General features: G+C 36.7%; 1 protein-coding gene across 21 annotated transcripts in view; it reads left to right on the top strand.

The window, feature by feature from the left end:
* The window catches only part of PEX5L (peroxisomal biogenesis factor 5 like), a 622,944-nt gene that overhangs the window by 456,959 nt on the left and 152,435 nt on the right, over window positions 1-13,550 (top strand). For 17 of the 21 annotated variants that reach the window (XM_072961590.1, XM_072961582.1, XM_072961619.1 and 14 more), the window contains one exon: window positions 12,246-12,317. The exons of 1 other annotated variant lie outside the window; for it this stretch is intronic. Coding sequence is in view for 3 of the 20 variants with exons in the window: in XM_006210627.4 (XP_006210689.1) it covers window positions 10,685-10,777; window positions 12,246-12,317 (165 nt within the window). In the remaining 17 variants the exon portion in view is untranslated. Of the gene's footprint in view, window positions 1-10,669; window positions 10,778-12,245; window positions 12,318-13,550 lie in introns of those variants that run through there. 3 more of the 21 variants (XM_006210627.4, XM_006210624.4, XM_015244704.3) reach the window with 1 other exon arrangement.

Here is a 13,550-nt window from a genome sequence, read left to right as displayed (position 1 = left end):
TATGGGCAAAGGAAATGGGCTTGGCGAAGTCAGGATCCTTGCTCAGATCCAAAAGGTATGTCAATACCCAGCTCTTGTTTCTTTTGTATGAGAGTTGTGCATAGTCTATGCCAATGATAACCAAAAAGGCTTTTTTTCTCTCTAGAGATGAAAAAAGACCACAGAACCTAAGATCAGGAGACGTCAGTTTGACTCTGTGTTCTAGATGGACAAAGCACTTTTTCTCTCTTAGAATCCATTTCCTCAGCTGTTAACATAAGTAAGGAGAATAATACCTACCTATGAAATTGCCTAGAAAAAGTGAAGGATATAACACATGTAGAAGTATTTGCAAACTCTAAAGCTATAATCATTAAATGTAATTCAGATATATACTAAGTATCACGCAATGCAATTCATCACAAGATTTAATTGGATCATTTTTAACATGGTCTATTATGGAATTTTCCACCAAAATCTAAAAGGGCTAAATTGACTTTGTTTATCATTATTAAAGAGAGGGAAAATGAAAACTCATCTTCTAAGGGCAAATTGTTCTACAATCTCAGAACAAGAATAAGTTTACATTCTTTCTATTATAGCAGTCGTTTTCAAACTGCTGTCTCAGTGCCCCTCTGCACTCTAAAAAGATATTAAAGACACCAAAGAGCTTTTGTTTATATAGGTTATGTCTATTGGCATTTACTGTATTTAAAAAAGAAGACTATGAAATTTTTTAACTATGTATTTACTAAATTCATTGAAAATAGCAACGAAACACTCATTGCTAACACCGATAACTATTTCTTAAAAATCTCTACTTTCAAAAATTAGAAATTTGGGGGAGAGGCATGGCACTGTTTTACATTTTTACAAATTTCGTTCATATGAGAGCTTACTAGAAGAAGAATGAATTCTCGTATCTGCTTCTGCATTTAATCTGTTGCCTTTTTTTTGGTTAAAATATAAAAAGAAAAATTTGTCTCCATACAAATATACAGTTGGAAAAGGAAGGAGTATTTTAATAGCCATTTCAAATAATCATGGATAATCTTTAGTACTACATCAAAACTTGACATGTTATTTCTTAAGGTTTAGTAGCAATGTGGCACTTGAAGTGATATCAATAAACTGTGTACTTTTTATATTAAAATCCATTGTTCTCCCCTACACTTTGAGTAGATCTTTAACCCATGCACAGTTTGATAACATGCCATGTATCTGTCATTTGGGAAATATTAGTTCACTGAGTTACTCATATCTTCCAAATGTTGCCATATTTCATTATACAGTACCAAAAAATACTTCACTAATATCACTAATCTCATGAGGAACATCTTTGACTATTGGGAAGTTATCAAGATACAAGTTTGCAAAATTCAAACTTTCATTGAAAGCTTGAATTTTGGAATCAAATGTTGATTGTTCTCCTTGAAAGCTCTCTTCATTTATTTTGGGGAAAAATGCAAGATGCCCAGATTTAAGTAGCCATAAGTTTGTCTGTAGGTCATTTTTTCCAAGTAAAAATGCTACTATGTTTATTTAAATTAGCCAGTTCAGTCCCCAACAAGTACAGTTTGGTGCCACTACCTTGATTCCTACCAAGGTGCTAATAATTTTATCCACTGTTGCCTTTGCACCATCAGTGCAAATTGTCAGCACAGCAAAAAAAAGTAAATAATGTTTTAGTACTATCATGAAAATAGTTTTAACTTCACAGACCACCTGAAAGAATCTCAGAAACCACTAGGGTTCTGCTGACAATACTTAGGAGCTGGCATTGTCTCTTAAGGGTTAAGTGCATTTTTCATTCTGATGGTTTTCAGAATTTCTTAAACTTTTCTTAACAAAAAAAGGTGTTTTTTTTGAGGTGGACTTGAACTTGTCAGATAGATATCAATGTGTGTTAACGTGAAGAGATATTCATAATACATTATTGAGTAAAAAGTAGCGTAGTGTTTATACTACGACCACATTTATGTTGTAAAAATACATACGTATACATATGAACATACATATTTATACACATATACATATATGCATCTGTGTATAAACATGGGTGGAGGATGACATCAACAAGAGAGAATAAGAGGGGTGAGGAGTAATGGCAGTAATTAATCTTTTCCTTTTTGCTATAAAGCAAAAGGATTCCATTAAATGTTTACTAAGCATCAACAATGTGACAGGCACACTTCTGTACTTGAAAAAAAGTTTAAGTGTTTCTTATAAGGAGAAGCTTCTGGCTTTTATAATTTTAAAAAGCTTTTTCCATTTGGGGCATGGTACTATCCATGGCGATTTAGCTGTTCCTTACTGAAGCCTTGCTTCATAAACCCCCACACTCGCCTACCCAGGACAATTTTACAAGAGTGCAGGAGTTTTTAAAAGATTCTTTGTTAACATCTATAACTACTTCCAAAGATGTATTTAAAGTAATTGAGCTGCAGTCATCCTGTCTCTCAGTGCTATGTCATCCATATAGTATTCACTGGGGGTGTTAATCAGAGATTGCAAGAAGAGTCTTCAAAGAAACCCTTTCAGTGCTCTCAAGTGGATATGAGCTTCGTGCTCTTCGTTGCTGAAATTTCTCTGCTCTATATTGTTTGAGAAGTCTTTCTCACTGTGTCTTTAAAATCTTGTGATGGCCTCTGTAAAGCAAGCATCTAAGATTTGGGGTTTGGTTCCTAAAGAGGAAAAAAAGGAAAAATGCAAAGATTGGAACTAATGGAAGAAGATCATCCATAGTCAGCTGTACTCACTGGGATGCTGTGGTCTTGTAGAAAGAAGTCATTCTGTAGCTCTGAGGTTTGTTTGCATGTTGCTGAATATCCTTTCACAGTTTGCATGTAACGTGTAATTATTTTTAAATATTAATAACAAAATAGTGTCTCATTAGATAGCAAGCATCTCCAAACCAACTTTGAGCAAGAAGATAAATATTGTGGTTGGATCTACCTCACTTTACCTCACCTCATTCCAGCTTTCCCCCATTATAAAGTTTTATCCTCTGACAAGTTAAAAATAAGTGAAATGCAATGGAAGCAATGAGTAAATACATCCATTTTCAATATTTTATATTCCTGAGGCAGTTTTTAGGTTTGCATAAAGAATTCCTGTTGTTGATGTCTAAAAATCACAATAAATCCTTTTAGAAGTTCTACAGTACTGAACAATTTCACATTGTATTTTGTAAAACAGACTCCCTTTGTTTTTGTCAAATAACAAAAACAACAAGAAAAGTTTAGATATTGCTTTAGAACTTTAGAGTGCAGCCATTCGTTATATGCCACTTGATTTTCCCCCTCATTAGCAGTAATACTTTCTATATCAAGCAAGGTGTTAGTTGATGTTTGTCAAAAAGTTGTGTATGTGATTTAACTGATTGTCACACATCCAGTGGATAAACAAGCTGTCAGTGACCCAGGTCTTTCTTGTTCCTGTACATCCCATGGCTTAGAAGAGCTCCCTCAACAAGTCATTGCCCAGAAACCCTTATCCGTGAAGAAGTTGGATAGGAATCCCAGACCTGCCCACCTTTTAGTGATTTCCATGTCTTACCTGTAAGGTTGTCTTCAGTGCATTTGTAAGCCATTGCCGAAAAGGGATGAATGGAAGAAGTCATCAGGAAACTGATGGGAAAATGACAAGAACTGTGATGTTAACTTAGGATTCCTGAGGTTATCAAGGCCAGAGGGGAGAGCCCAGAGGTGAGAGGAGTAATGGGCTGTACCTCCAGGGAATATCACTCTCAGGAAGAGAAAAGACTTCTAAGCTGTCGTGGCTCTGTGCGGATCCATATGAGAAACAAAGTTCTCAAGTTATTTCATCCATAATAAAAAAAAAAAAAGCTGGTTGTAAACCAGCGAGTCACATAGATGCAGCTTAATGGTAAACAGCTTCAACTTCCTGCATAGATTTTATGGTGGAAGCGCCAACTTTAGGTTGACTCTTGTCAGCAACAAAATTTCATAGACAAATTTTTCTTAAGCACTGTCAAAGCATCAAAGCAGTGTGTGGTTTTAGAGAAGGTATGAGAACAGACGCATGATGTACTTGGGAAGCAAAATGCTTATAGAAGCAGCTAGTTTGTTTTTTTTCTTTTCATTTTCATTGAAGTAAAAAGGTTGCTGTTTTCTTCCATAAGGACATAAACTCATCTTGTCCAGAGCAGTTGTTGTGAAGGAAGTCAGTGGCAGGTGTGCAATCCAGGTGCACCCGCTGCCCGTGAGAGGGAAAAGGAGCCACTGGAGAGACCAGTGGTTAAGTACGTGTGTCTGAGGTTGGAGATCGGACCAGCACGGTCCTAGCCCCATCTACAAGGGCCAATACCTGTAAAAAAATAAGAAACCATATCGATAGGGATCAGAAGCAGAACATCAAGTAATAGTTTTCATTTTAAGTAGATTATTTCTTATTTTCCTCAAGCTACAAAGATACAAATACATAGTTTACCCTTTTAGTCATTTTTTTTTCAGGAAGGGGGACTTTTGATGAGATAGTAGTGTTCATTTACCATTTGAGGAGCCAAAATCATGTCAGTTCTCTCAGTCATGTTACTGGTCTTACACCAACAATCACTCGAAACTTGCTGTTTGGGTGATGACAGGTAAAACTGCCGAATGAGAGCTTTTAGTTTCACCTTGCCTTGGAAACAGCACCAAGACCACATAATGCCAAGAAATCTAGTAGTTAAAATATATACCATTTTTCAATCATTATTGTGCTTCAGACAGCAGAAAACAATTTTTATATATCAGTCATTTCATGCTTCACCACTGCATTTACAGCTTTAAGAGCCAAGTCTAGAAGAAATGAAAAAATAATTTTTGTAGAGATGAGAACCTTTCAGATGAAAGAACTGGACTCAGAACTTTCCTGTTAAAAAGGACCTCATTTTTTGTTTGTTTTTTCTTTGAATGTGGTTTTGTTTGGTTTGGGGAGTAAGAAGAGTTTACTTATTGTCCTCAAAGTAATGTGGAACATTGCTGAATCTGACATAACTGACATTTCAAGTTTAGTTATTGTTTTCTGCCTACTTAAGAAACCACTCAAGTACTGTACTGTTCCTTAGAGCATGTCACCCCTCTGAGAAGCCGTTAGCCATCCAGCCCAGCCTGAATCTTGCTACTTTTGCTGGAGGTACCAGAGGGAAATACTTACTATACAGCCTAGAGTAAAGTGAAGTTACTTGCAGGAAACACTGATGATAAAAGGATATGAAATTGTGGACGTGATAATTAATGTCAGCTGGCACTACCCATCACACCCTGGATTTGTTTCAAAAAATCAAGTTGTTTGATCACTTGCTTTTGACTGAGAACTGTAAAAACCTCAGCCCTCTGATCAGAAATCCTTCCCCTAATCCTAGTGAGAGGGCCTATCACTAGCACATAATGCTAGAAATATAGTTCACGGATCTGCTTTTCAAATGAAAGTAACGGGAGGGTACTACTGTTGCTGGAAGGTAACAAATCCTAAACTTTTGGTGCTCTTATTTTGGGAACTTACTAAACCAATGGTTTTGCTTTTCTGAGTTTTAAAGTGAAATTCAATTAAATAAACCTTGGAGGAAAGAATGTGTAAAAATGTGATGGTGTCTACTATATGTACTATACTTTAAAAATACATCTCAGCAGATAGATGATGGACAGATAGGAAAAAAACAAGTATATTAAAATGTTAGTGGTAGAATCTAGGTAGTAAGTATATAGGTGCTCACCGTAAAATTCCTTTAACTTAGCTATATGTTTGATTTTTTATGATAAAATATTGGAAAAGATATATAAGAAGGTGCATACCTATTAGTGAATTTGTGTACTTGCGAAATAGTCATTGCACAATGATGTAAGATTGAGTAATCTTAATGGATATTTATATTGGAGAATTCTTATCTTTGGAAAATTTGGAAAATAGAAAATATTTTTAAGATGCTTGGGAACTCTTCAGGTTATTCTCTTACAGACCAAAAGCCACTCTAAAGATAGGAAAGGTAGCATTAAGGAAGAACTGCAAGGCTATATAGCAAAAATTATATTGTGTGTCACTGCCGTTTTATTATTTAACAAGTCACTGGATATCTATTTTCCCAATTAGATTTAGCCTAAAAATCAGAAAGTTACTAAATATCTGGGCACATGCATATGACTTAAATCATAGTTTAAAATGCATCAACATATTTGTTGTGCTTGCATTTCTTTTTTCAGCCAGCAGTAGACCTTTAGAACTGAGATTGATTACCCTAAGTTATGTGTGCCTGAGCCTGGCCCAAAACTAAAAAATTGCACCCTGTGGCTATTTTGTTTTGCCATATTTTCACAGTTGATGAGGAGAGAACACAACGGTGAATGTCTTTCAAGAACTATTTAAAGAAAAAAAATAATTCTTGAAAAATGCCAAACATAAGCCCCTCTGCAAATGATTCTCCATACGGATGACATTATCCCTTCAGAAAGTTGATTTCCTCCACATATAAGAAAAATAAGAGATCTCAAAATTGTCCTTTTACTTAGTAAGGTGATTACTTTCTGTTTAAAAGGTCTCTCCAGGCTTATGTCCTAAACAGGGAAACTCTCAAGCTCTTATTCCAAGTCTTTGGGGAGAAACCCCTTCTCCCTCATTTTCTGTTTTCTCTTTTCATTGTTTCTTTGGCTTCCACAGCAGTTGTGTTGGTAGATGTGTTGACACTGTGGATCTTAAAAAAAGAAAGGGGGGGGGGGACATGGAGCCAAAATGATGTCAAAGAAGTGAAAGCGTAATATTATAAGGGAGAGTCAAGAGGAAATGGGCATATTAAATGCAATAAACAAAACGTCCACTTCACCATCTGACCACACTTGCCACAAGGGACAGAAGCAATAACTGTAGCATGAATGCCTAACATTTAAAAAAAAAAACAAGCTTTCATTCCTCCGGAAATATAATAAAGGAAGAGTAAAGCCCTGACCAAGTCATTTTTCTGTGAAGTGGACTTTAAATGAGCCTTCTCGATGGCAACTTTATAGATCTCTCAAGCCATCACACTTTGTTTTCTTTTTTAAAAAATATAATTATAAAAGAAATTTATTCTTCTTTCAAGAAACTCCTAAGTCTAAAAAGAACACACAGATCATGCATAATTCCATCCCCTAGGAAAAGGGGTTTTAATATTTGGTGTCTGTCCTTCCAGATTTTTCTTCTAGAAATATGTATCACACAATTGTACATTTTAAAAGAGAACCATACAGTTTTTCTCCGAAAGCACTTTGCTCTTACTTTCTTGCTTTATGAATGATTCCCCGTCACCCTCTGGTGTCTACATTTTCACTTTCTTTATTGTTCCTTCTCGAACTGTAAATAAGGATACTCAATAACTTTACACAGGGGAAGAGGGGGAAGCTATAACTTTCCCAGTATTCTTGCCCTGTATTTTTTGTCATTTCACAAATACTTCTGCTCCCTTTTCCCCCTTCCCTTTTTCTTTGTAAGCTGTGGTAAGAACACTTAACATGAAATCTACCATCTTCACAGATTTTTCCCTCTGTCTTTTTCTTTCAGGCCTCTGTAAGGGAAAATAAGTCCTCTCTCACCTTTACTGCCATTTATCCATGATTTACCCTAATCTTGCTTCCATCTTCACTAGTTCTCTATTCCCAAAGTCCTTGGTGACTTCCAAAATGCCAAGTACAATGCAAGTGTGCAGTTCGCCTCCTTATTTAATTTTCCCGGCATCTGACCCTGTCTACAACATATTTTCCTTCGGCTGCATTCTGCCTCTCCTCCTACACCTATGACCATTCCTAGTCTGCCTCTTTCATGGGGTTCTTTTCTTTGGCCCACTCTTTACATGTAACAATTCTGCAGGACTCCAGCCTTAGTCCTCATCTCTTCTGTCTCTACATGTTCTTTAATGAGCTCTACTGCTCCTACAAGTTGAATTATCCCCATCAATCCACATTTCCTGCCCTTATCTCTCTTGTAAGATACAGACCCAAGTGGCCAGCTGGATCTTTCCACTGGGATGAACTTTCCACAGACACCACAAACTCAGCAAGTATCTTCTCAGCACAGCGTCTCCTTTCCCAGTCCTCCCCTCTTCTCATCGATACTCTGTTCAACTGATGGTAACACCATTAACAGTTATAACAGTGTAAATACCAGCAAAGACATTTCTGAAAATACTTGATACAGACTTGACCACCGAAAGAAGTAATATTTGCATTTATTTTGACATCTATAGTCAAGCATAAAGTGCACGTGGGACTAATTCATACAATTAGCTCTAAAGAAGGGCTACTAGAGAATTTGATCATTAGGAGTCCATTGGTGACTCTCGGGAATGCAGTTACAGTGAATTGCAAACTGATTGTGATTGGTTTAGAAGTGGCGAGAAAGGAAAGGACTGTGACTAGTGGGCATGGACCACACTCTCGATGGTAAAGAGGTAAGAGAGACTGAATGAATATCTTTAGGGGAAGGCAGAGTGAGAAAGGCACCTTTTAGGACAGGGAAAACAGCACTTTGCAGGCTGTGGGGAAGGAAGGTGGTGGAGAATGGATTGAAGATAGGAGAGACAAGAAGATAGGAAGTGAGTTCTGACAACCACAAAGAAGAGACTGGGAAGATCTTTGTTTCTTCTATCTATATTATACGGTCTTCATTAACATTTACTTTAATAAATTCAAGTCTACTATTTAATTCTTCTTGCAGTATTGAATAAATAATAGCAAAACAAATTTTGAAAATATTTCTATTTCTATTTCTTTAACCTTTACATTTATTTTGACATCTGTAGTTAGGCAAAAAATGTAATTGAGGCTAATTTGTACAATTAACTATATCACATATTCTTTTCCCTTTCGAAACTTCCTTTGTATATGCCATTCCTAATGAGAATGAAGAATCCTTTTAATTCAGTCCATACACAACTTATCTTTCAACTAAACTCTTACTTTTTAATAAACTCTTATTCCAAAATGGACATTGGGTGCTTCATTTTTCAGGTATCTATCCCGTCAGATTTTGTTGATGTTTTGTTGTTACTTACTTGCAAGATTTTCTTATAGAATACGTCCAATATCTGCGGCCATGTATTATATTCCTGTACAGTTTCCAACTTTTATGATTCATTTAATTCAAGTGAATAAACCTACCTTTCTGTTCTACTTTTGTGGAGGTAGACAAGGTTGAGGAGAGATGATGGACCATCTATAGAGAGGGAGGGTTACCAGTTAGGCTAAATGTTTCTAAGAACACAACAGATTTGATTCCATGGTGTTTAAAAAGTTGTCAACACTAACCAAAAACCAGATAGTTCTCATTCCAGTTATTCAGAAAGGATTCATAATGGCATGGGGAAGATGGGAGACACTGTGTTTGGACTTTAAGAGATGGGACACTTATACTGAGCTGAAAGCTTCTTCCAGGGAGGGAGGCATTCTCAGCAAATGATGACTATTTCCTTTCTCTCTGTACCCACTTCTCCCGCCCCGCAGTCCTCACCGTTTTATTTCCTCTGCACTGATGCTCCCTCCTCAGCTGCATGTAGGAGCAGTGCCCAGCAGGCAGCATGCCCAGGCTCAGGTCGACTGGGGCCTAACCTTACTGCCTCAGTTGAGGTCCTCAGCTCCAGTGTTAGCCAGCGGGGTGGGAGGAGCACAGGAAGTGAATAGCATCTGGCTTCTCCTCCCACAGAAGCCCTGCCTCCTCACGCTGGGACAGTGGAGAGGTTGGCTTTCTTTCTCCTTCTAGTTCTGTCCTTTGACTAATGGGAAAGACCACGCAGACGCTATGGAGTTGCTTTTTGTGCCTGACAAAAGTGCATAGATAGAAGACAGGGATTCCCGGCTGGGAGGAGGGAGGAGAGCTGAAGATCCCTGCCCAGGCTGGCCGGTCCAAGCAGTCAAAGTGGGAAGCTGAGTGCTTGAAAGAGGATTATGCTCGCAGTAGAAATAAGCAGTAAGTGAGCGAATAACCATTATGGCTTAGAAAAGGTTTAATCCTCCTGGGGTTATGGGGTGAACTAGAAAATATTGCTTAACTCAAGAGGAAAACTGCTTCTGACTCTGTGTACAATTGTCTGCTGTTTGGAGACTAAGGGCTTAAGTACAAACCCAGAGCTCTAAATGCCTCCTCCCACTCTTGGAAAATGCCAACTTCTCCTTACAGTAGTTGGGGATATAATCTCCTTCCCTGACCTAGCCTCTTCCTGGGAAGATTTACTACTAAACCAGATAAGGAATTGAGATTAAATTGGAAAGGTGGAATCTGGTACTGGCAGAAATGGCAATTTTGAATTATGTTCTGTGAATGCTAACATTCTTATATCTATTAGTGGTGATTTGCTAATCACAAGAAAGTCTGGGGTGGGTCCTTAAAAAGAAAAACTGAAAGCCCTTATGACAGAGAAGCTGAGTAGTCCATATGTGTGAGATGAAATATAAAAATGTATATAATTAATAATGGGGGGGGTTGAGCATTAAACTAGGACCGCCATCAGGGAACATAGAAATGCTTGGATAAAAATTAGTTAGAAAAAGAGAAATTTTAGTTTCAATGACTTTTTGTGCTAGCCAAAAATTTCCTAATGATTACGAAGTCAAGACAGTGATTCAGGGATGCTTTGATTATTTTGGTACATTATATATATGGTTGCTGGGCAAGATCTGTGGTTCTCTAGTCACTGAGTTCTGGCAATGTAGCCACTGCTGCTGGTACAAAGAATTCTGGGATGTCTGACAGTGAAATGGATGGAAGGACCCACATTCCATCTCTACTTAATGTCCTTTTGTCCAGAAATCGGGTCATGCAAATGAGCTACTTGGTACGTATACAGATCAATATTCGGAAAGGCATGTCTAAATGTTTTGCATTAGAGGGTCTCTGGACAATATTTTATGGCAACCAGTGGACTAAAAGGATACAAAAGCAAAATGATAGGAAGGAAGTCAGCTTGATTAAAACCAACCTTGTACTTTTTGTTTTCCATCAGTCCTGAAATGGAACCTCAAATGAGGACGAGAATAATAATAGAGAGAAGTACTGTGGCCATCTGTTCTGTTCTAAGTGGCTAAACTCATTAATATATGAATGAGAATTCAGATTTTATTTATGAATCCTAATACTTGAAGATTCAGAAAATCTCTTTATTACAGAAAAAAAACCCCACAAAAATAAGAAGTGTGTTTATTGGGGAGGAAATGTGGAAATCTGGTTTTGAAATGTTATAGGGGAAAAAACAGACAAGAATTGTGTCCCACAGTGTAAAGAAGATTTATGTCTTATTTGTTAAAGGATGTAATTCTTCTCCCGATGAGATGAGGACCCTAGTATGGCACAGTAGATGCAAACTTAAGAAGTATTTTTAAGTCCTTTAATTCTAGTTGATGTAGTTAATACATAAAGCAAGGAATGTTTTTTAAAAAATAATAACCTTGGACTACAGCTAACTACGTAGTGAATTTTCTTTTCTTTTTCTTACTGGTCCTCTACAGAGGTACTATGATTTCTGAAATTATGAAGAAGCAACTGTCGTTTCTGATATTTCCTTTAACCAGTGCACTGGGAAAAAGGAAAAAAAGGCTCAGACATACTATCTTTCTCCTGTAACACAACAGTAAAATGGTTGTCATGATCTGTGTCCTTTCCTAACTTTATAACTTTTCCTATGGGGAGGGTAGATGGGGAGAAAATGCCAATAAAGTGCATTTTTCAAAATGGTCTGTACTCTTCCAACTTTTCAAACTACCTAATTTTGAAAATTATTTATCTTTTTAAAATTATTTCTGGATTGTTTTTTCCAAAGTTAGTTTTCATTGGATTTATAAGCAAATGTAGAAAGTCTAAGGATTTATTATCTGAATTGTGTTATACTTGCTTATTCTTAAAAATATATAAAGGATTAAAATAAAACAATAGCTTAAGTCTTAAACATAGTATAATTACTAAATGTGGTTTCGATCTTTAAGAAAAATGTGCTGGGACTCTAAGAAATTGCTTATTTATCTCAAGTCATTAAAGAATCTTTTCTGAAAATATAGAATTGAAAAAAGAAGCATAACAAGATTCAGAAACGCATTAAAGGTATAATTTGGATGCAAAAGGCCAAGCAAAGGCCAGCAGTTTAATAAAGATATTTGATGTTGTCCGTGAGAGATTGACATAAAGCATGATGCATTATGCCCAGTGAACAAGGCTAAGTAAATACTTTTGTCTTTAAAAAGTGTTAAGTAGGAATTAATGTTATTAATGGAAAGAAACTAAATGATCATTTAAAATTATTCTTTCACAAGAAAAGTAAAGAAAAAGGATATGGAAAACTAAGCAGTGATGAAGACCTGGAAATAATTGTTGATCAGAAGCAGGTAAGTGAATGCTTCCGTATATTTTCTGCTGTTGCACTGTAGATTTTTGACAACCGAAGCACTTAAAGTGTTCAGCCCTGCCCTGGAGGCTGGGTTAGCCTGTCTGACAGAGGCCGGCATAACAAGGTAGATCTTGAGAGCCACTAAGGCTCCCCAGATGATGCCTCTGATCCACTGACTCCTGCATAATGTCACTATGTATGTTCTGTGTGTACGAATGATGAAAAATAAAGCAGAGCAAGATAAGAGAACTTTTGGAAATCTAAAGCCCCACTTGAAAAATGAATCAATATATCAGTAATAATTTGGCTGGAAAAAAAGATTTAAACAAGAACTAGAAAGTGTATTATTTTGAAAATGAGAAATGCTACCACCATTACTATAAAACAATGAATATAATTTAGGGGGTGGGGAACAAAAGACTTTTAAAAACTGAGAAGTTTAAAACATAGATGTTGCCTAATTTAATTTCTCAGATTGTCTGCAGTAAATTTAGAGATGATTCTTAAAAAATAAATAAATAAATAAATATTTACTATCCCTTAATATTGCCTGTCATTTGAGAAACATCTAGGTTGGATTTCATATGGGCCCATAAGGTGAAATGAAAACTGCTTAATAGACCATAAACAATGACATACCAGGTAATGGAAGGTATCCAGTTCATGCCACTGAATTGGCATTAGCCCTTAATGTCTTTGTTAATTATCAGGGGAGACAAGATAGCTGCACATCTATTTAATGTGTAAATGGCACTGATTCTCAGGGTGATGTAAGCTTCAGTAGAGATAGGGAAATAATTCGTAGGCATCTGAGCAGATGAAGAGGTTAGAAAGAAAGCAGTCAGCAAGTTACAGAAAGCCAAGTTGAATTTGGACAATTTCCTATTCAGGCAGTTTGTTTTGCATCATGGTGATTGCATTAAAGGAGCCATTGTGTCTATTTCTGAAAAAAAAAAAAAAAAGAATGACCATCAGAAGATAGGAACCAGAAACAATTGACTTACAGACTTGTTTGTTAGGCCTGGAATAACTGAGGTAACTGAAGTGGTCTCCTGGGAAAAACCGACTGAATAAAGCATCTCCCCAAGAGGTGGCGAATACGTCCATTCTACAGTGTTCACTCAAAATACCTTCATGTTTCTCTTGCCTTGTCTTTACACTCCTGCTACTGAGTATATGAAGGGGTGTGAGGATTGGATTTGGCCCTATATCTCTACTTAGTGCCAAATTG

Source organism: Vicugna pacos, chromosome 1 (assembly GCF_048564905.1).
Source record: "Vicugna pacos chromosome 1, VicPac4, whole genome shotgun sequence".
NCBI lineage: Eukaryota > Metazoa > Chordata > Mammalia > Artiodactyla > Camelidae > Vicugna > Vicugna pacos.
The sequence above is the reverse complement of the archived record's forward strand: the minus strand, read 5'-3'. Positions and strand labels throughout refer to the sequence as shown.